Source organism: Dermacentor silvarum, chromosome 1, assembly GCF_013339745.2.
Source record: "Dermacentor silvarum isolate Dsil-2018 chromosome 1, BIME_Dsil_1.4, whole genome shotgun sequence".
Lineage (NCBI taxonomy): Eukaryota > Metazoa > Arthropoda > Arachnida > Ixodida > Ixodidae > Dermacentor > Dermacentor silvarum.
In genome coordinates this window covers 300,143,258-300,167,016 of record NC_051154.1, presented here as the reverse complement: position 1 = coordinate 300,167,016, position 23,759 = coordinate 300,143,258, and the positions used below count along the sequence as shown (strand labels likewise).

The window sequence follows — 23,759 nt, the reverse complement described above, 5'->3', positions numbered from 1 at the left end:
GACACATATTCGATTGTAGGAACTCTACCATGCGCTTCTCGTATATAAAAAAGATGGCATCTATGTTCATTATATGGGATCTTGAGTGTACAAACCTGTATTCTATCGTAGAAACTATCACACGTGAGGGGATGATATTTTAGAATAAATTGGTATATAAAATAATTTGTTGTATAGAGGTACAACCACACGAATATTTTTCGATGCTGTAAGAACTTTGGCATAAGCTTCTCGTACATAACAGGATGACACCCGGCAAGTACTAAGTTTTGAAAGCAACAGATTTTAATTTCATACTAGAGCAGGTTATGTCATAAAAATTATGACATCACGAAGAAGCTGCAGATATAATTAATTGGGTGAAACAATGTATCATAATGTCATGAAGCATGCACCTTTTAGGTGCCGAAAATGGTACCCATTCACACAAACAAGTATTAAAGCAAATACTTTCGGTAGTTACGATGTTTGCCAATACTTTCTCTACAATTTCGAAAGTTCAGACCTCTTCATTTACCATACAAATAGAATACCAACTTGATAGTGTCAAGTCAGCACGGCTCTACAGGGACATTGCAATGAAATGTTGGGCCACATAAAATAACCTAGAAAATGGCATGGAGATGCATCACAGAAAGCTAGCAAACATTTATCATCATCATCAGCCTATTTTTGTCCTCTGCACAACGAAGGCCTATCCCTGTAATCTCCAATTAACCCTGTCCCGCGTCAGCTGATTCGAACTTCCACCTGCAAATTTCCTAATTTCATCACCCAACCTATTTTTCTGCCGTCTTCGACTGCGCTTCCCTTCTCTTGGCACCCATTTTGTAACTCTAATGGTCCACCGGTCATCTACCCTACACATTACATGGCCTGCCCAGCTATATTTCTTATGTCAACTAGAATATCCGCTATGCCCGTTTGCTCTCGGATCCACCCCGCTCTCTTCCTCTTTCTTAACGCTACGCCTAACATTTTCCTTTCCATCGCTCTTTGTGCGGTCCTTAACTTGTTCTCGGGCTTCTTTGTTAACCTCCAAGTTTCTGCCCCATATGTTCGCACCGGTAGAATGCAATGATTGTACACTTTTCAATGACAGTGGTAAGCTCCCAATCAGGATTTGGTAATGCCTGCCGTAGGCACTACAAACCAATTTTATTCTTCTGTAAATTTTTTTCTCGTGATCAGGGTCTTCTGTGAGTAATTGACCTAGATAAACGTACTTCTTTACAGACTCTATAGGCTGACAGGTGATCCAGAATTCTTGTTTCCTTGCTAGGTTATTGAACATTATTTTTCTCTTCTGCGTATTCATCTTCAACACAATTCTTACACTTTCTCTATTAAGGTCATCAATCATTTATTGCAATTCGTCCCCAGTGTTGCTGAACAGGACAATGTCATCTGCAAACCGAATGTTGCTGATATATTCGCCGTTGATCCTCACTCCTAAGCTTTTCCAGTTTAATGGATTGAATACTTCTAAGCATGCAGTGAATAGCATTGGAGAGATTGTGCCTCCCTGCCTAACTGCTTTCTATCAAATAGGTAACTTCCTACTTGTAAATAACTGAGGTAGCTGTGAAATTTAGGTATTCACGTATGCCTCCTGTACTCCTTGATTACGCAATGCCTGTATGACTGCTGGTACCTCTACTGAATCAAATGCCCTTTCAAAATCCATGAAAGCCATATAGAGGTTAATTCTATTACGCAGATTTCTCGATGACCTGATTGACGACATGGGTGTGATCCATTGTAGAACGTATGTTCCTGAAGCCAGCCTGTTCTCTTGGTTATACTGAAGTCAAGTGTGGCCCTCCTTTAATTGGGCATTATCTTGGCGAATACTTTATACAATACTGAAAGCAAGCTATTGGGTCTATAATTATGATTTTTAACATCCCATTTCTTATGGATTATTATAATGTTGGCATTTTTCCCGTTCTCTCGTACACTTGAAGTCATGAGGCACTGCGTACACAGTGCGGTAAACATTTCAGGCAAGATGTCTCCTCCATCTTTAATTAAATCGACTGTTATTCCATCTTCTCCTGTCGGTTTTCCCCGGGTGATGTTTGCAAGAAGTTCATCGCTAGTTATAGAAGGAGCCTCTGTATCCTGTTCATGAGTACTTCGAATGAAGGTAGCGTGACTTCTCTAGGTACTGTACAGGTCAGTGTAGAACTCTTCTGCTATGTTTAATATATTATTGCAATTACTGCTGATATTACCCTGCTGATCTTTCAGTGCATACACCTTGCCTTGTCCTATGCCAAGTTTTCTTCTCACCGATTTCATCCTCTGTCCCTATTGTACTGCGTCCTCAATTTTTCCCACTATATAATTTCGAATATCGCTTACTTTCTTCTTGTTGGTCAGTTCTGACAGTTCAACGAATTCTATCTGATCTCTTGAGTTGGACATTTTCATGCTTTGTCGTTTGTTTATTAGGTCTTTTGTTTCTTGGGAGAGCTTACCTGAGGGTTGCCATGGTGCCTTACCTCCCACGTCAATCGATGCTTCTGAAATCAGCCTAGTTGCGGTTTAATTCATTACCTCTATGTTATCTTCATCTTCCCCTTCCAAAGCGGCCTGTTTGTTTATGAGCGCCAGCCTGAATTGGTGTGCTTTTGCCCTTATACTGCCACTTGGTTGGCCTGTTCCTGCTTGACGAATTTTACCCTTTCTTCAAATTAGGAGAAATCCTCAACCTCATTAACCTATGGTCACCGCACTTTACCCTGACACTTTTAGATCCTGCACTATGCTGGGATCGGCAGAGATTATGAAATCTATTTCATTTCTTGTTTCTCCTTTAGGGCTTTTCCAGGTCCTCTTCCTGTTGCTGCGCTTCCTGAAGAAGGTTTTCATTATTCAGAGCCTATTCTAATAACATCTCTCCTCTACAGCTCCTAGAATCGATGCCGCAGTTGCAAACTGCTAGTTAACCATCCTGATTTTTTCCCACTTTTTCATTGAAGTCGTCCATGACTATGGTATACTGAGTTTGTAGCTTTCTCATTGCTAATTCAACATCTTCATAAAACTGTTCTATTTCTTCATCATCGCGGCTAGGGGTTGGAGTGTAGGCTTGCACTTCCTTCATTCCGTAGCTCTTGTTTAGCTTGATTACGACTACTGCTACCCCCTCATTAATGCTGTAGAATTCATCAATGTTGCCGCTATGTCCTTATGGATTAGACATCCCACTCCGAATTCTCTCTTACCTGGAAGACCTCTGTAGCAGAGGACGTGGCCGTTAGTCAGCACAGTATAAGCCTCACCCGTTCTTCTAACCTCATTAAGGACAATAATGTCCCACAAATTTATACCAGAAGTTAAAAGAAGTGCTACCATTAGCACACACCAGAAATGGCACAGGATCCAAAGTGGTGAGAACCAGTGCCCGTCAGGGTGTCTAGGCACGACAGCGAAGTCAGCGTGCGCGCACGGTTATAAATCAGCAGCTTATTTTCTGGCCACTGCATGCTCACGTTGCAGCTAAGGTGTTATTTAGATGAAGAATTAGGTAACTGGTAGCCCTTACAGCTTTGTCAATCTTATTTCGATTGAGCCGTACTGCTTATCTACAACAAATTTAGCCAATGTGAAACTTTGTCGCAGTAGGTCCTTTCAGGAAGAAGACAATTTTAGGTTCCATGTTGGCCCAGGATATGCGTGGCGCTACCGGTTTCTCACCTGTGTGGAAATATTGGACGCTGTAGTCTTGCACGCTTCTAGTACTTCCATGACTTCTCAACCTTCGCCATGAGCTCACGGTCTATCCGGAGATTGGACATGCTGGACACTGTGAGCTGCCGTCCTGTCATGATGTCGTAAATAGTTCTTTTGGTGCCGGCGTTGTCGGGCACCACGTCCCTGCCAGATGCCTCCTCTTCGATTTCGTCATAGGGCAGGTGCGGTGCATTGGCTGCAATGGTCTGAAGAAAGCAACAATTTTCTGTAAAGCTGTTATGCTGCCTAGTTGGCAATGTATGCAACGTGGTAGCTTTTTAAAAAGAAGCAGCATACGACACAAAACAGCTCTCGTTACATACAATATTTCTCATATGAAAATACAGAATCACTGAATCCGACATCGTTAAAACATATAAAGAATCATCATGAACGCAAGATTTCTGAAAGAAAATAGCTTTTCAACACCATGATACGACGACATCGGAACAATTTGACTGCTTTCAGGGGATCAAAGTTAAAACCTGAAGTGAAACTTGATACTGTTATCAGCGATAAGCATTTTAGATTTACTTCAGTATATCAGATAAGTCGTTATATCCATTTCTGGGCGTAATAATGCTATATCCGTGCTTGACTGTAGTGGGTGACAACTAAAGAATAGAATGCAGCAGCAAATACAGGTCAGCCAGACTCCAAGACAATTTGTAGAGATGTTCCAGCCAATGGACTGCTCATTTCTGGGATGTGTACGTCATGCGTCCGTCTTTAATGCATCGGCACTTGGGCTTTTGGCTTCAAGACGTCTTAGGAATAAAATAACAGACCCTGTGAATTTTGATCACATGTTGTATATAAGGCTAGTTGTGCCAGCCATGTGCACTTTCTCATCCTATACTTTTCTTGTAATGTTCACCGTCCTGCTATAGCATTGTAGCAGTGGCACTAATGATGAATTGTTCTAACTTCAGATGAGTGAGTGAAGCTGCATTTACTTTATAGTCGAAGACCACCATTGTTAGGTCGGTGGTCTGTAGCTCGGGGCGCTTGAACTGGTCCCAGGAGAGGAACTCATTTTGCGTGATTAGGTGGCATGACTCTCCAGATCGTCCATGACCTGCGCGACCCGCTCGCTGCTGGACACTGGCCATCAACGTGGGGAACGTACCGAGCAGGCACTGGTCTCGGTGAAGACCAGTGCCTACAACGTACACCACGTCGTCGACAGTGTCGGATGTCTCAGCAAGGTTGGTGTACAGGATCACTTTGCGCACATCTGCAGGCAGGAAGAGTGCAGGAAATGTGATGAAAGATGGGTTTCTGAGTTGGATTCCAGCGAGTGGAAGAGCTTTGCAGGTATGCTAATCATCGTGTTTTTGCCATAGCTGTGACATGTCGCAATGCTGTTCCTTTTGAGTGGAATCTGCGTTTTGAGTGGCATCGTCTACGTCCGCTTTGAAATTATTGTGTATGAAACTAATCAATCAAACAATCAATCACTCTTTATTGGCAATAAGAGCAGCAGTGATTCATAGGGAAATAACAATGGGTCCGCAATATATTCACTCAAAAGAGATTTAAGCCACGCTTCCTTGCGGAATGTACAACTAACCGAGAGACCTTTTGCGTTTTCGAAGTTGAGCGGCGATCTGCTCCTGCCGATGACGAACCGCAGCAGATTGCACCAGCCATCCATATACGCAGCGAGCACAACTTAGAGCACCCCGCTCATTTTTCCGCCATGGCATGTATTACCCATCAAATTATTCGCTTGTTTGACAGCGTCTGCCAAAACAGTGCATTTCAATTTTGTCGGCATTAAATATTTCGGACAACGCAAGAAGTGATCGCGTCCCCATTAGAAGTGTACTTGCAGGAGCATGGCGTGCCACAGCGTTCGATATATCGAGTGTGGCGGTGAACAGGAGTTCAATGTACGCGTAGTACATCGCTATACTTTTTCATAAAATTTTAAAGGTAATTTTACAACTATTCTATATAGAGAATAATTTTGTATATCAGAGTTCAATATATCCGGGATTGACCGTATGCAGAATGTCCCAAGGCTACAAACCGCTAAAAAGTAAAGCCTGCTAACATGGTGCAGTCGAGTTGTAATAATACGACCATGAGGAAGCAATTATTCGGCGAGTCGGGTTAAGGTACGTTGCTACCTTTTTGGAAATCTTTTTAGATTTTGACCCTAAACTGATTGCTTTGTGTCTGCCTTCAGAAAGGCTGCTAAAAAAAGACCCTTCGAATGTGTAAGGTAAACAAACCAAAACTAATAAAACTAATCGCAATTTAATACCAAAAATTAGCCAAAATATGTCCGTCACGCCAGCAGTCATAAGTACCGATACTACCACATGAAAAGACAATGGATTTGCAGCAATGTAGGTTTATATCAAGGCTGTGCAATGAACCATGATATTTGCGGTGTCATCAGTATTAAGAATGTTATAGCAGAAAAAAAATTGTGTCTTTTCAGGTGGTTGCATTTGAATTGAAAAGTTATTCATGGTTTTCAAGTTCATTGTACAGCTTAATGTTTCGGAAAGAAGCATGGAAAGTTCACTGAACAATATTAGTTTATTCAAAAGTTACGAGCACTTGCGCAACAAAAAAGAACTGAAAATAAAATTTCGAGAACAACAAGAATAAAAGTTTTCGAAACATTTAAAATACATCAATGGAAGGTTGTGAGAGGCTAGAATCCACGACGCTCATAGACGAGTCCCTCTTTAGCTTCCACGAGTTTACCTTTACATCGTTTTGCGTGGCGACATACCTTAAAGAGGCAGAAAAGACTTTCAAACCCACCGCTGGTATTTGTCTGATTTTAACACGTCCCTGAATCGAACGCTCATCCACAATTTCTGGATTCAAAGCAGAAAGCTAACATAAAAATGACGTAGCTCTTATGTAAAGTAGAAATCGAATGTGCACCGGATTTTTTAGCAACAAAAATGTAGCATGTCTCTGTTTATGGCGAAGTCTATCGTTGTTACTCTCGGAGCACCTTAAGACTGTGTATGAAGAACTTCTACGCGCTCTCCGTTCGGTTCATAGTGCGTCTGATATTCCGAATCTATCAAACGACACCACAAAAATCGCAAATGGGATGGTGGCCCACAACCAAGACTAAGCACTTTAATAGCTCATCCTGCGACGCATGCGATTTTCCAAATGCCTAGAACATGTGACGCAACTTGTAGCTGATATATCGACATGTAAAATAGGTTATCTTTTGAATTTGCTCACGTAATCATACTGAAAGAAGCCCGTCGTCATCGGCATGCTATGTGAAAACTTGTTCTGTTGCCATTAGATGTCGCCATCTTGTGATTGCAAAGGTGATGACGCTGGCTAGGCTGGGTCTGACGGTAGGCTCTTGCGAATGCTATGAACTTGGTTTTGGTCTTGGTTTCATATCAGATTGCACCATACCGGCAACCTTAGGCCGAATTTTCTTGGACAAAAAGGTGTGCGCATAAATCGGGTAAGTGCTGTAATAAATCATTGTGAGCAATCGTTTTCGCCTGAATATCTTCTTGGGGGAGGCCGAAAATAGGCGTTTTTGAACGGAGATGGCATACGTCTGACGCAATCACTGTGCCCAAAGTGTGGCCAGGACAGACACTGCACTATTGGATTCAGTACTGACGTCATCATTGGGGTCACGTATGTAGATGCTGACCAGCCAAGTTTGAATTATCCAGTGAAAGCCAATTTTAGGATCGAAATACCAAAACTTTCGGTCCATAGCTTGGATGCTGGCTTAGTATGGATGCAGGCTGGGATTTCAGTCTGAATTGAATTTAAAAAATTATGAACCGGAGTGGAATTAACTGAAATCTACTGTATTAAACTAAACTTGCTGCAAAGCACTACCACTCTGCAAAATTTGACAAGCCAGTGGTTTTGCAATGAGGGATGAGCGCAGAGTGGTAGTATATATCTGGCGCTGATGTTTAGGCAGCGTTCAGTACAAAAAATAAACAGCAGATAAAGCAAAATAAACATATCTATATAAAGTCTGACACATTGCAGTAAAAACATGTAGTATTTGATAAATGTTTAATGCCATCGGCTGTGGGAAGCTTGCAAAGAAAGCGATGTTGATTTTGCAGTGAATGTTAAACTGATTAAAAGCAAGTAAATAGGCAACTCGATTTGTACCGCCAGCCAATAATCTGTCCGACCAATAAACCAACCAACCTGCTGCAGGATTTTCAAAGATCTTTTGCTGTTCCTGGCATCGGAGACGCGATTGCAGCGGCAGATTCCAGTTGTCAAACATCGCGGGAGCTCCCTCGCAAAGCTCTGCTCGCACTTTGTTGATCTCGTTCCACCCGGGCAGGAAACAAAAGATTGCTTCGGAAGGCTTCATCTCCACGATGTGCATGAAAATGTCGGGAACAATCCGGACCGCGTCAGAAGCACACTACAGATGACAAATTGAGAGCTGTGACTTTGCCGTCCAACTTCGATATAACAAACACAGATATAACAAGTTGTAAGCTATGACAAAGTAAACATAGCAACGCTCATCACTAATATCAGCCGGTAACGAATACGTAATCCTCATTAAGTCGCACTCTGATATCTCGAAATGTCGGTTAAGTAGAAATGTTTCTCCAGCAGTGATGTCAATTCATAATTTTTTCACCCCTTATCTTGAAAAAGTTCTTGCGGGGAACTCCGGATATCTCGAAATCCCAACTTTGAAAATACCAGAGAAAAGGCAATGGGGCAGCGTCGGCAGCGTCGCTTGCAGTCGCTTTTCAAACGGTGGCGGCTTGCTAGCTGAGCCAGGTGCTGCACCTAGCTGCAGTACCCCGCTTATCTTTCCTCTTCTTTCTGTCTATCACCCCTCGAGCACAGTTGCTCAGCTGATCGCTGCCACTATATGTTGTGGTCTCACAGAGCAGCTGGGAGCTGAAGTATTTTTCACCCTCGTTTAGGATGCTGTCAGGGACTCGTTAAAGTGGTCACGGTGTGTTCATCGTGACCTTGAACAACATTATGGGCACTTTTTAGCAGGTGCGATTAGCCCACATGCTGCCAGATAGGCACAGTGGTACGAGGCATAGATAGGCACAGTGCTGGATTATGATATGGAAACATCTAACTAGCTCAAACAGGCGGGGTGACTGTTGCGACCCCAACTTAAAGGGAATGTCCTTAGAAATCGTCATTATCATCACACAGATGGAAAAGGCGGAAGAGGCAATGGCACTATTTTAGTTATTCTAGGGACTGAAGCTATGCATAGCAGGCATGGAAGGCAGCAACTGGACAAAAATTGTGCATGGCAGGACAGTTGAGAACAGACCCAGCGTGAGCGACCAAGCGTTTCAGACAGCCAGAACTTCTAGACAGCCATTTGTGCCATTACCTTTTGAAACGGTTTTGCGGTCACAATGTTTTCTGAAACGAGGTCCTCAAGAAAGAACCGAGTGACCGGGTGTGCCTTGCCCAGAATCCTGATGACAGGCGCCTCGTCGAAGTACTCCGAAAACTTGTCCCTGTTGATTGTCGCACTCATCAGAATCACCTGCCGGATGAAAAAGAAGTACACAATACACCACTATAAAATTTTCTTCAGCAATCCATTTATACTTATGACACCTTCAGTACCTTTCAAGATAACTTAAAAAGCAGAGTGACTTGCAGGGCATTTGACATAAATTACAGAAAAATATCAGAAGCAAATTTTGAAATACACAATACTTCGACAGGAACACATTAGGTACCAAAACAGAAAAAAAAACAAGTAAACAATCGCAGTGAAACAGCAATCTAGTATGAATGTTGACCAATGCGTCACGAAACAAGGAATTTACACTGATGGAAACAATGGTTACGAACAGGTGGTTTCACTCCAGTGATGTCCGAGATATGATATGACAAGGAGAATGTATTTGAGTCCTGCAAGAAGGGACATGAACCTCATAAGTAGGAGTGTGCAAGTATTCAAAAATTTTGAATATTATTCATTATATGAAAGGAAAAAAATTGCTGAACCTTCCTCCATCTTGCCGATTTCTGAAGAACTGATTTGACGTCGATTATATGTTTAATATTCGTATTTAATTCGAGAACTCGGCATTAGAAGGAAATCGTATCTATTGCTGGCCTTGCGGGAGAAATCACGGTTTTAGCGTTTAATTCTATCTAATCTAGGGATATGTGTTTGATTTTGGGCAAAATGTTGTGGCCATTTCGTGTGGTGGGCGAAATTTCGCCTGCGAAGCACGCTCAGCCGCTAGAGGGTTAAGCCTTGCGCCAAAGCCAGCCTCTGAGTAGCAAGGGGCACGGGTTCGCGGAAAGCGAGGTTGGACTCGCAGCGGCAACCCCCGTCGGAGCTTATCGCTTGACAACAAATATGATGAGTGAGAGGCTGGCAAAGGGTCACGTGCCTCTGAGTTAATGGCCATTCGACGTGGTATGATAAGGCACAGGTTGTCAAGTGGAAATTACTACATTACTACGGACCGTTATCAGCAATCGGCAACGCGTAAACGAAGCGCCCCCGAACCGTGATCTCCTGATAACGGTGTAGTACATGCTGATACTTTGCAACATTTCGTGGTAGCAGCGCATAGTGCGGCGTTCTCCCCGTCTCGGGCCACGTTGACAGAAAAGCTTGAGCGGCCGAATTATTCCCTTCGTGGATAGACAGATGGTTGTTCCAAATCGTTGAAACTAATGACCACCACTAGAGGAGAGATACGTGGTTCAAACAGTATGGTCCCGGTATGTTCCACAGGTAGCCCAAACAATTTTCGCTCTTCCATAGGACGAGGCTTGACACGTGATGGAGAACGCGCGTGGCTTTCGTTATCGCTGCAAAACGGCGCCATTAGTGAGCGTAGAAACACCGGGACACATGTGCGCTGTGCGTGAGCGTAGGCTTCTTACATTTTTGAAGACGCGCTCGGCTGCAGCACGAATGTTCGACTAGCATTGCCAAGGGGGGCAAGCTTTTTGCGGTTCCTCGTGGCTAACGAAAACTCAAACAGCGAGTGATATGGCTCCACCGTACCGGAAGAAGAAAATTTAACAGCCACCGAGGCAGGTTATTACTTATGGAGGTTCTGATCGCTGTTATCACCCAGTTAGCTGGATCAACGCGGGAAGGTGGGTGCGTTCGCGAGTTCACCATCAGCCAACGACAGAGTAAAAAAAATAAAAATACCGGTTTATGCTCTGCGGCAAACAAAAGGGCACATTTTGGCACTAGTGAATATCAGCATGACTTCTCATAAAATGAGCTTCTTGGAAGAGTCGCCAATTAAAGAGCAAAACGCAGAAAGCGCTCGCACACACGGGAACTGAGGCATATAACAGAGAGGGAAAGAAAAGCGCGCGGATGCATTTTGGAAATAAAAAAAACACGTTTAGGTTATTTAGCACATAAATGTCTCCGCCGTGTTGTGTGTGCATAGCTTGATGTAGCTCTTTGTTTTCGTAAATGCGTCAGGTAAACAGAACACCATTCGATTACGAGAAACATCAGCAGTAGCTAAGACTGCTTAGGATTGCGTTTAACTTGTTCTACCTATCGTTTTCCTCGTCTGAGCGGTGCAGATTCTACTATTATTTGAAGGTACTACATATCTTACGTAGATATCTTACGTACTAGCAGCCTTTTGAAAATGCGCCCAGAACAGTCGCGTTTAAAGGAAGCGCTTCAACGTGCCACATGCAATAGGATCTGAAGCGGACGGTAGAGGCCGCGCGCTTTGCTCACTAATGGCGGCCGATAGGGAGGGGCGAGGAAGAAACCGTGCGGAGAGGAGTAGTTTGCGGTACCTTCAAAAAATACAGGGACCTTATCAAACAGGCATATTGAACGTGGTGATGCACGGGGAATTGCGCAAAAACGAGAGTGACGCCATCGTGGGATCCGATATCACACCAGCGCACGCCCCGCGCTATGCTGCTTACGCTGTATGCCGCCTTTGTGGAGGCGTGCCTAGGAAGCGCGTGACCGTGCGTGACCGGTCTCGCAGCTTCCGAAATCCGCCCGCAGCGGTCACTCACTCATCTCCAAGGCCGTTTCATCATCGTGGTTGCACTGAAGTGGGGTGCGCGCTGCCTTGTGTCATGTTTGGTCACGCTTACCTGCTTTGCTATTTCACGCGTGTGCCCTCTTTTATTGCGATAGCAATGATATGGACACTTCAAGCAGATTTCTGCCGTCGGCGTCACCGTCGCCATCGCCGTCGGTGTGAGGTTCCGCATAAAGTCCAAGGGCGATAAAATCGTCGCCACGCGCCGTATGTGCGAGTGAAAGCGCGAGTGGAACGCGCGCTATGACGGAGAGCGAACGCACGGCTGTTTGCACAGGGGAGTGTCCACACTGTGGAGAAAAGTCTTCGGACATTTTCCACATGGTGTGGGCATGCCAATCCACCCCGCACCTTCCCCCTATACCCAACCCTATCCGGGAGGACTGGGAGGCGGCCCTGCTCGGCTGCTCCGACCTGGCGAGCCAGAAGGCCCTGGTCGTGCGTGCCCAAGCCCCGGCTATAGCCAATGGGCTTCTGTAATGAGGAGCCCACCTAGTATTTATAAGGAACGTCCCTTAAGGATCGGTCCACACCCTCCCTGTCAATACTTTGGCCAATAAAGTTTTTCAGTCAGCGGAGAGGAAACGTGACTTCCGTGGCGCAAAACGCCGTGGCGGTATGGGAGGGAGGAAAGGGGGGCGACGCTTTGCTGCGACACCAAATGCGTATCTTGCCACCGGGCGCAAGGGGAACTGGCAACGCAATATACCACGCGAATGGATCAAAGCGGGAAGGCAACGCGGGACGGAGAGGGAGGGGGCGGCTTCTTCTCTGCCAACAAATGCGTTCATGTACTTTGCGCTTGGTTCTTGCTCCATCCAGGGGAACGCGGAGTGATCGGACGCGAGGCGCATCGGCTCCGTCGATTTTCGGCTGGAACCGCGGAAATATATGCGTAACCCCTACGAAACCTGCACGGCTGCATCCGGGAAGTCAGCAGGATCCTGGGGAGACCGATCTTACCCAGGTACGCCCAATTATCGGCCATTTAGAGCAACTTTTCGCATCACCACGTAGCGGCCGAGCTGGACCTAACGGCTCCAGCTCCCCCGCCGCTGGCTGCGGAGACGCCCGCCGGCCAACCTCTCAACATGGCGCTGCTTGAACAACGCGGCTACGATGCCACGACTCTGTCGTGGTCGTCTATCCCTGCAAACCAACCAGAAGATGGCCCACCCAACATTTCGGCTGAACAAGCCGTCATTTTTCAAGTTGTCGAGAGCCGGCGTCGCCACCGGCAGAACGCACGAGAAGCAGCCACGTCCAAGACTCCTCTGAACAATTCAGCCAAGGGAGACGCTCGCACTCCGTCGTCGTCCTCTAAAGCTCCGCAGAAGACTTCTTCACCAGTCTCCAAGTGGACGCCAAAGCCAACGGTCAGGATGAATCCCGACGACTACGTGATCGTGCTCGAGCCGCGCACTACGGTCGCCCTCAAGACAACCTTTCAGCAAGGTGAGCTCGGCGCTGCCATTTCCCAACTCATCGGTAGGCAGCACATGAACGCCATCACAGTTCCTCCCAATTGGGAACAAAACATCATCGTCTGTGGCACGCAGAATCCCGAGGTAGTTCAGAAGCTACTAACGGATTTTCAACTTAACACCAGCAAAGGACCGCTCCCGCTTCAGGACACCTCAAGCTCACCGGTGACGTATGTCGTGGAGTGATTTCTGTGCATAACCTCGAAACCAGTGAGTCCCTGAAACATAGTGTGCAGTGGCGCGGTGGTGAACTAGTACACGTGCGCAAGCTGGGAAACTCCAATGTGGCTGTGCTGACTTTCGAGGGACGAAACGTTCCACGTTACGTCCACTACAACGCAGAACTGACTCCCGTCAGGGAGTACAAGAAGACAGTGCCAGCGTGCTACCGTTTCGACACACTGGGGCACCGGGCGGACAACTGTCCCAACCCGGTCAACGAAAGATGTGGCCTCTGTGGCCAAAACGTGGGGGCTGGTACTGAGGGGATGGCCCCCCACGAATGCAATCCAATGTGCATAGTCTGCGAGGGCCCGCACCTCACCGGCTCCCGCGAATGCACCGGAAAATTCATCAGGCTTCAGCAGCCAGGGCCCAGGACATCGGGGCCCCCCCCCGCAACACCGAGGCGCCAGCCAGCTGGCAAGGCGCCAATAACGCCACCCAAGGGAGCCAATCCCGGCGCGACACGGGAGAGTCACGCCACCGGGCGGCAGCAAGTCAACCAGGAGACGCCAAGCCGCGGCGTGACGTCACCCCCTGACAAGACAGCAGCAGCAACGCCACTACCTGGAGAGGCGGAATTCCCATAAAACCCCTTGATGTTAGAAAGTAGCGACACGCTTTGATCTACGCCGCAACACCCTCGCCGGCGCGGTCAACCTACTCGTTTTCTCCCCCTCTTTCGCGTAGGCAGCGCATCCGCCAAGCTGAATGGCTGCGGCGCTCGAGACTACCCCGTCAGGTGACCCTGACGTCACGAAAACGGCGCGAAACTTGCATTCGCGCGCCTTAGTTTCTCCCGCTCGCCATGAGCAGTCCAAGCGGTGGTCGCCCTGCCGCTCCGAACGTGTGTTTCCCAAGTTCTTCCATCCTTTCGTAGGAATCTGAGATTCGTTCTCCGTGAAAATGCCTTGCTGCTGCGCGTTTCAATGCAGCAGCAGGCCAGAGAAAGGGCAAGCCTTATTTTATATCCCTCGAGGTGAACGGAATGTCGTGCGTCGGAAGCAGTGGCTCCATAACATCGGGAGAAGGGATTTCGCCCCTTCTAAACACGCCGTTCATTGCGAGGTGAATGTTGCAGCTTTCCTCATATTTGTGGATGAAGTTGCATGGAGATTTTAGTGGTCTTTGCATAGCCGGACTCTTCGTTCAGTTTAATACAGAGCACCGATAACTGTGCATATAGTTTTTTTTTTAAAGTGAGTCGGCTAAAATTTTCGTTGACTCTTCGAGCCGTGACAAAGCTTTTTGTGTTTTCGCGCGTGCGTTAGTTTTCAAATGTATGTATTTTGTGAGTTAATGCCTGTAACTCATATTTTGTAGTTGTGTGCGTGTTTGTGTATGTGCGTGCTTGTGTGCGTGTATGTGTGTGCATGTATGTGTGTGCGCGTGTGTGTGTGTGCCTGTGATCCTTGCGCCTGATACTTGTGAAGCCAAGCAACTATTTTACTCTTATTGCGTGCTTATTGTATCTTTGCAAAGTTTCAATACTGCGAGCATTTTTTTTCTTTATGTACTTTATGTTGCGAAGGCATGAACCGCAATATATAGGTAGATAAGTGGTATTATGTATTATTCGCGCATGCTCATTAAGTACAAGCCACGCGCTTCTGATAATCTCCCTCAATTCTGATAAACTTGACATCTTGAAGTCTGTAAGTTAATTATCAAGTGCCAGTCTTAGCAGTTTCCGTGTAAGAAATCATCCTTTTTTTTGAGAGAGAGACTTAGGTTACTACCAGAGGTGATGGAATGTAATTTCTCGTCGTTTCATAGTGACGGAATACAGGCGCGTGTGTAAAGTTCTATGTTGGCTGTTTCGCAAACACAGCACGTATTTCGCACAGTGGCATTGGTACAAAGGCTTTTGGCCCACTCATTTTGGCGAATTCACTTTAAGTAAACTATCACATTTTTCTTGGTTACCTTCTCTGAGCCTTTTAAGAGCGAAGATAGTGAACCAAATTCTCGTTTATACTCTACGCTGCTTATATTGTATGCATCCAATACACCTCCGCGTTACGGACAACCCAAATGGTGACGTAGAGGCAAACAGCTCAGCCACTGCTTGGTACTTATTTTTTCGGAGCGCTTCCGCTTGTATTTATCGAAGCGTCCTAAAAAAATGGCACGACGTTCTATCGGGAACGTACTTTCGTCAGGACAGTTTCACAAGGGATAAATTCCCATACAACGCTTCAAAGGGCCGAATAAACAAGCGCGCGCATTGATTCTAATGCGGCTGCAGCGAGCCACTGGAGGGTTCAGCGCCGCGCCGGCCCGCTGAGGGGGAGAAATCCGAGGAGAATTGAGGAGGAAAGCGCGCGCGTGGGGGAGAGTGTCACTACTTTCTAACATCAAGGGGCTTTAAGTTCCCAGCTCACAGCGCTCCATCTGGCGGCGCCGCCCGCAACCAACCTAAGGTAGGCAGCTGGGCAAGGGTCGCCTCCTCTCCTCCCCCTCACCCTTCCTCCCCACTAGCACCGCCGAGACGCAGGAACTCAGGCGCGAGCTCGCCCTCTTGCGAGCTCAAAATGAAAAACTAGCCAGCGAGCTAAACTCGCTCAGAACCCAATTCGGTACTCCGCTCTCCTCAAGCGTTGAGGAAGAAAACATAGACAGGGAGCTTCCTACTCCTATAGAGAGTCGCGTCACGGCCCTGGAGACCCAGGTGACCGCGATTGAAACACAATTGGCTGACCTCCCCAAAATTATCCACGACACCATCACGCGTCAGATGTACAGCGTTATCACACAGGTGACGCAAGCCGTAACTCGCATTATTCAAAAATGAATACAAGACAATCCGCGCGTCCTTAAGCGTGTAGGGCCCATGAGGTATGATAACCGCCCCTCAAAATCTAACAGGGTCATTCCCGATGAGTCTGACTTTTCGGAAGACTCCTGCACGTCTGCGCCGGGCACTAGCGGACTAGGCAGTGTTAACGTAACCCCACCCTCCGTCTCCGACCATGGCCCCCAACCCTAAGTCACGAGCCAGAGCAAGTCAGCCGCTTACACTAACACAGTGGAACTGCAGGGGTCTCAAGGACCGCAAGAAGCGGGCTCATCTCCGCCTCTACCTTGAGACCCTTGAGTTCCTCGTCGCCGTGGTTGCCCTTCAGGAACCCGGCGCCGGCGTCAAACTCACCAACTACACTACATTTCAACACAACCCGCAGACATGTATACTTGTTCACAAGCAATATACTGCGCAGGAAGTCACACTCCCCACAACACCGCCTTTCTCGTACACGATGGTGTCGGTGCTGCCTCTAAAGCGGTCTGACCCACCTGTTCACATTCTGAACATTTACTGCCCCCCGAAACTTGAGAGCGTTACGTTCAGCGAAATTTTCACGGAAGCCATGCAGGTGGCGGAAAGGGACCCCCTCCTGATCGTCGGTGATTTCAACGCCCCGAGCAGGCCCCTGGGAGGACACGCGTGGGAGGAAGCTTGCGCAACTTCTTTCCACACTTGGACTCACCCTCCACACTGACCCCGCCAACCCAACACGTGTAGGCAATTCAATTCAACGAGACACTTGCCCGGACCTCACAATTACACGCAACATACGCCATGCCGACTGGCTGAATACAGAGGACACTCTCGGTAGTGATCACTGTATAATCAACACAACCATCTACATGCGTCCCCTGAAACGCTCACTAACACAAGCTCGTGTGCCGGACTGGAAGACTTTCCGCACCTCTACCTATCGTAGACCCCCTCCAGTCGGGCTACGATGCCTGGTCCAAATCGCTCACGTCGACACTCAGACAACACGAAAAGCAGATACAGCTCACAGACACACAAATGGACGTGGACAATCACCTCCTTCATCTTTGGGAGGCCCGCCGCAGCCTCACCAAACGATGGAGGAAACAAACATAACAGACGCCTCAAGAAGCGCATCCTCGAACTCACACAGCAGGCCGCGGAATATGCCGCTCAGCTAGCCGACACTAACTGGGTGGACCGGTGCAACGCGGCTGCGCGCCAGATGTCTGGCCGCAACACGTGGCGCCTGTTCCGCGCTCTCATCGATCCAACACAAACACGCACGGAAACCCAACGCCACTTACATAGGGTCATGCAAAACTTTACAGGAACGACAGCACAGCTAGCGCATACGCTCAGGCATCGATACCTGTGCACCACAAAGGACCCCCGGACAACCGCGTACTCGTATGCAGGCAAAGAGAACACGGAGCTGGACACCCCGTTCCAGCTACATGACCTCCGGGCGGCCTTAAGCAAGATGAAGCGTGGCACTGCACCCGGGCGCGACAAGGTTACGGTCAAACTCTTGGCTAACCTTCCCGACAAAGCCTACGCCGCGCTCCTCAAATACATCAATAACATTGGGACGGTGAGACTCCTCTCCCTCTCGACTGGAAGTCGGCTCTCGTGACCTTCATCCCGAAGCCCGGCAAACCTATTGATGTGGAGAACCTTCGCCCCATCTCCCTCACGTCTTGTGTCGGCAAGTTGATGGAGACGATGGTGCGAGACAGACTATCCGACTTTCTCGAAACACAGCACATTTTCGCGGACACCATGTTCGGTTTCCGCCCTCAAAAGTCAGCACAGGATATACTTCTGCAGCTCCACCATGACGTCTTAGATCCTGTCGAATGTCCCCACAATGACAAGGTGGTCCTGGCCTTGGATCTTAAAGGCGCATTCGACAACGTCAAGCACGAAGTAATCCTAGACCACCTCAGTTACACCAACTGTGGCCACAAAACATTCAATTACATAAGACAATTTCTTACAGAACGCCAAGCCTACATACGCATACAAGATGCGGAACACGGACCATACATAATCGGCTCGAGGGGAACACCTCAAGGTGCGGTCTTGTCTCCCCTCCTCTTCAATTTAGCCATGCTTCATCTTCCCTCCAAATTGGCTTCTCTGTCTGGTATTCATCACGCTCTTTACGCGGATGATATCACAATCTGGGCCACGCAAGGTAACCTGGGCCACATGGAGTCCTGCCTGCAAGCAGCAGCAACCGTAGTCGACGACTACGCAACCTACTGCGGACTCCAGTGCGCCCCAGCTAAATCTGAATTTGTGCACCTACGTCCCTCCCCTCGGGACACAACTCAGCTACGCATCATTCTCCCCTCGGGCCGATACGGGAGGCCTAGGAGATCCGCGTCCTTGGCCTCTTCATACACCACCAACGCCGGGCCGACACCACCCAGGCCAAACTTCGCAAGGTGGGAGACCAGGTGGGCCGCATGGTCCGCCGGGTTTCCAACAAGCGGGGCGGATTACGAAGCAAGGATGCATTGCGGCTTGCCCATGCTTTCGTAACGAGTAGAATCCTCTACTCGACCCCCTACTTGCACCTGCGCAAACACGATGATCACCAATTGGAGGTCATCCACCGGAAAGTCATCAAGCGGGCTCTCGACCTCCCGATCAACCACGTCCAACCAGAGACTTCTGGCCCTGGGCTTGGTGAATACTTTCCGGGAGCTTCTCGTCGAGAAGCCCACTTAGTCAACCAATACACGCGTCTTGCACAGACCCCGTCCCGTTGCCACCTCTTGGACCGGCTACACATCAAACACGACTACCACATTGAGGAAAGGGTGAGAGTGCCAGAACCCTGAAGACGCACCCTCCGGTGTCCGACCCCTTCCCCGCAACATGTCCAGAGAAGACCATAGCGGGTCGTCGCCAGGCGCGCGCGAAAGCGTTGCAGCGGACACTATGGTCACCAACAACACGTGTATTACGTGGACGTTGCCGGCCCACACCACGGGGGGTGGTACACGGCCGGCAGTCGTACACACACTAACACAGTTAACGGGCTCACTTTCAAAGCCTACAGCGCAACACACGCGGAGGAGATTGCCATCGCTCTGGCCCTCACTAATCCACGTCGACACACATCATCACCGATTCGCGAGGGGCTTGTCGGAACTATGAGCTGGGGTGGGCCCCCCCGCTTGCCCGGCGCATACTCCATCTAGCTGTCTATACTTTGATCCAAATCCGCGTAACCTGATTGGGCCCCCAGTCACCAGGGACTTCCAGGGAAACGAACAGGCCGATCAGGCCGCCCGCGCACTCTCTCCCCGGGCTGTCTCCCTGCTCTTGGAAGCCTACTCCCATCAGACAATCTGGCCCTTTCATTCAAGGAAATCACCGAGTACTATAAGGAGGAGCACCGGCGTTACCCGGCCCCTTGTAAGGGACTGGATCGCGCTGACGAGCGCCTCCTCATCAAAATTTCACCAACACTGCACTGTGTCCGGCGGTGCTGAAGCATTCAGCCCATCCTTTGACGGTGCGTGCCAGTTCTGTGGGGAGGTGGCTGACACCTTCCACATAGTATGGGCGTGCCACTCAAACCCATCCATCCCCAGAATAGTGTTGGCCTGAGCTCGTTGGTGCACATAGCACAAATGGTTTCCAGCAGAACGAATGGACACGGATAGAAAGGGACGACGACACTGTCCGTGTCCATTCGTTCGCTGGAAACCATTTGTGCCATCCATCCCCCCCAACCCCAATCCCACCAGAGAGGACTGGGAGGCGGCCCTGCTCGGCTGTCAAGACCTCAAGACCCAAAAGGCCTTGGTTCAACGGACGCGGGAGGCGTTGCTTGCCATGGGGCCCCGGAATAGGGGCTCCACCTAGTACTGTGAGGGGAGGAGGCCAATAGGGCCCTAACTCATCACCTCTCTGCAACTAGTTCAATAAATGTTTTCACCACCACCACCTTGGTTCTTTATTATGGTTGCGCCGCTACGGGCTGCTGGTGTTGTCGCGCGCGCCGTATCATGCAAGCGATCTCCACACGGCTCTGACCTTTGTATGAACTGTGCATTCGGCCACTGAGTTTCCGTTGAAGCGATAGACCACACGAACCTACGCTGGCTGCGGCGGCTGCGCTTGCTGCCAGCGTTTTGACAGTGGTTGTCTGCGGTCGTCGAGTGTGATCTATTCATGTGTGCTTGTGCGCACTGACACCAGGCTGTTAATTCAGTTAGTAAGTGAATGTGTCCAACTTTATGCCGCCGATAAAACTACTACCCCTACTCCGAATAGCTCTTTGCTAATTGCATTCGCAATTGATGCTTCGCCTTTCGGGTGAAAACTGCGACATTTTCTTTTACCGTCACTGCGTTGGAAGCATTCGTTGTAAGAGTACATATATTAAATAAAATCATTCGCTGTATCTGGAAGAAGTTTCAACTAGCAGAGACAGAAAATCGTAAGTGCACTGAAATGTGATCGTTATACCAATAGCTTGTTATTTCTGGGATCGTTATAAGTGGGGTCGACTGTATTGGTGCGACGAAAAGTGTTTGCTCAGGGCAAAGTTCTAAAAAGCATGCTAGAGTTGCTGAAAGTGCAACTGGAACTAGGATGACTAGAGGATAAGTTGATTCTGGCCCACTTATTCAGCGTCAACATTGACGTCGGAACAAACAGACGATCGTCGCAGCAGAAATTTGAGGGGGCGACGATTTCTCGAGAAAAGAGTCCCAATTTTTGTTGACCAACCTGGGCGGTGTGAGCATAAAGCTAGAGAAATTGGTGACATTTGTAAATATGCGTAAACATTATAAAATTCGGAGAGATTTGGAAGGCATATCGCAACAATTAAGAATGAAGAAAAGCCCACCTTGAATGTACGGTGTATGGAGAGCACCTCACGAAGGAGCACAAGCAGGAAGTCGGTACAGACGTCGCGCTCATGGACCTCGTCAACGATGACGTGCGACACTCCTTGCAGTTCGACGTTCTGCTGCAAGGGCCGCAGCAGGATGCCCGCTGTACAGAAGAGTTTGCCTCCACGGCTCGTCAGCAGCTGCTTCGTGTGACGGACATGGAAGACGACGGTGTCGCTCAGCTGCAGTAATGAAAATTATCTCGTGCAATACATTGACATCAGCATTGCAATGTTAAACCACGGAGAAAATTACATACAGCTGTACTTGTAACACTGGGATTCCACAATACCAAAAATTACTTCAAAATGTCTTGCTAACCCTCCACAACTTGGCATATGATGCATAAAAAGGAAATACAGTGATCAGCCTTTTGCTGCGGAGTGTAAAAAAACAGGTTCTTGAAAGAATGCTCTTTGAGTCAATACTGATTCCCCGTTTCAAGAAATGAATTGCATACAAGCGCACTACAGTTGATATCAAATTGCAACATTAGTTACAAGCATTACTATACTATTTGTGCAACACGCTAGAGTGGGTGGCCTTCGGTGAAGCAGAGTTGCAGTGAAAAGTAAAACCTTTGCATGGCCTTCACCTAACTTAAACGCTGTATACGTGATACAGAGCTGCCCACAATGTGCCGCCAGCCACTTTCTCAGCAAATGGCAAATTTGTATCGCAAAGCATTCTGCCTAGGTCACTAGTCCTACCAGTGCTCCTTGCATGGCAGTCGGTAGCCAGAGTCGCAGTTTGCTATGTGGCGGTAACTTTGTTCACACCAGCCTAGTTTGCATCATAACGCATGCGGATTGTGTCCGAAAAACTGAATAACACATTGTACGCCATCAGATGTTTCGGTGGCCATTCTTATAGGGGTAGTCCGAGTAAGCGTGCAGGTGCGAAAAACCTGGCGACTGATAAAATCGATGGGAGATTGTATTTGAAAGTTTTTGCCAGCAAAGTAAGTATACTTTGAGCTACTTCAGGGTTCTCCGCACGGCAGGGGGAAGGGTAAATGCCACCCGCAGCTCTGTTTGACGTCCGAACCCCTGTGAAAGAACTCCGAAATTAGAGCATTTCCTTTCATTTTTCCCCACAATCCTTAGCTGTTCTTTCTATAGAGTTAGTATACTAACTCTAGAAGAAAAGCTGTGCGAAAAAAGTGCCAACCACAAAGATGCCGTTGTGTTGCTACCTCTTATTTTAGTAACCATAAAGATTATCGAAATATGATGCAAAAAACAAACATTTAGATGCAGCCGGTACTCATGGACGATGAGTAATGTTCATTATATATTTCTGAGAAAGATCCAAAGGTTAATAATAAAATTTACGGTGCGTCAAAGGGTGCGAAAGAGCAGCTGCCATTGAACTTCTTGTGTATATGCTCTATGGTAGAATAAACTGCATACTACAATGTCCCCATGCTCCGTCATGGGTTTCGACTAGGATTGCGCGAATACCAAGTTTACAATTTAAAAACAAGTTAAAATAATGAAAGCCAAGAGCGTATCGAATGCGAATACTATTGGTTTCAAATGCAATTTTTTTACCAACCAGAGGTACGAAACAAAAATGTCAGCTTATTGTACCGCAAATGATCTACAGGAAAATTATACTTTGTGGTCACGAAAATTGTCCAGGATAACACTTTCGCTTAACAGTACCGCTCCTGCAGTTATTTAATGTTGTCATGAAGGAAGGAATCATTTTTGCAAGAATAACCTGTGGTAGCAGATTTAGCAGTAATGTCGGGTAGCGAGTTAAAAGCAAATTTCGCCTTCATGCGTGGCTTAAGCAGCGTGGCCACGATGCGTGGCGATCGAATTGTGCCCAAGTGTTAAACTTTGAATAATTTGTTTATTATATTAATTATCAAGTTTATCAGAATGTCAGACGTGCCGTATTGGTGCACACCGGATTAATTTTGACCCCCTGGGGTTCTTTAATGTGCACTTAAATCTAAGTACGCGACCGTTCTTGTATTTCGCCCCTGTAGAAATGCAGCTGCCGCAGTCGGGATCGAACCGTGACCTCGAGAAACGCCATACCCGCAAAGCTGCCGTGGCAGGCACATAAATGTTCATTTGATGTGTCGCTTGCGTAGTCTCGCCTAGAGGTCACGGTACTGTAATGTGGCTTTGCGTCTTCACACCCTACGTCAGTGTTTCACAAGGCAAATTTGAACGGTTTTTATCCTCAGAAAAAGGGGGGAAACGCACAGTACTTTTCACTTAAATTTATCGGGTTTGTCTGCAACCGCTGTCGTGTGTAGTAGCGTTTCTTTCCCTCCTCCCCCCTCCCCTCTGTGTGGACTGTGCGCGAAGAGTAGCAAGGTTACTATTCACTCATTTCACGACTGCGTCGGTTCCACCCCATGCTCTGCTCCCTCTCCCTACCTATCTCTACCATTCTATCTACCTCACGTCTAGACAGTTGCACATTAGTACAAAGCAGCTTCTGCAATACTTTACGGGGGGGGGGGGGTAACGGATAATTACACCAGTCATAGTGGCAATGCAGTGGAAAAGCAGAAATGAGCTTCTCATGTCGCCTTTCCTCCTGCCGA

At 47.7% G+C, this 23,759-nt stretch overlaps 1 protein-coding gene across 1 annotated transcript; it reads right to left on the bottom strand.

Moving 5' to 3' along the window:
- Positions 1 to 3,743: 3,743 nt before the first annotated feature.
- Positions 3,744 to 12,876, bottom strand: LOC119441860 (uncharacterized). The gene is made up of 5 exons (XM_049661267.1): positions 12,820 to 12,876; positions 9,104 to 9,262; positions 7,924 to 8,149; positions 4,698 to 4,978; positions 3,744 to 3,947 (listed from the first exon to the last, which is right to left on the bottom strand). The coding sequence occupies exons 1-5, from the start codon at positions 12,874 to 12,876 to the stop codon at positions 3,744 to 3,746; spliced, it is 927 nt and encodes a 308-aa protein (XP_049517224.1).
- Between the last annotated feature and the right edge of the window lie 10,883 nt (positions 12,877 to 23,759).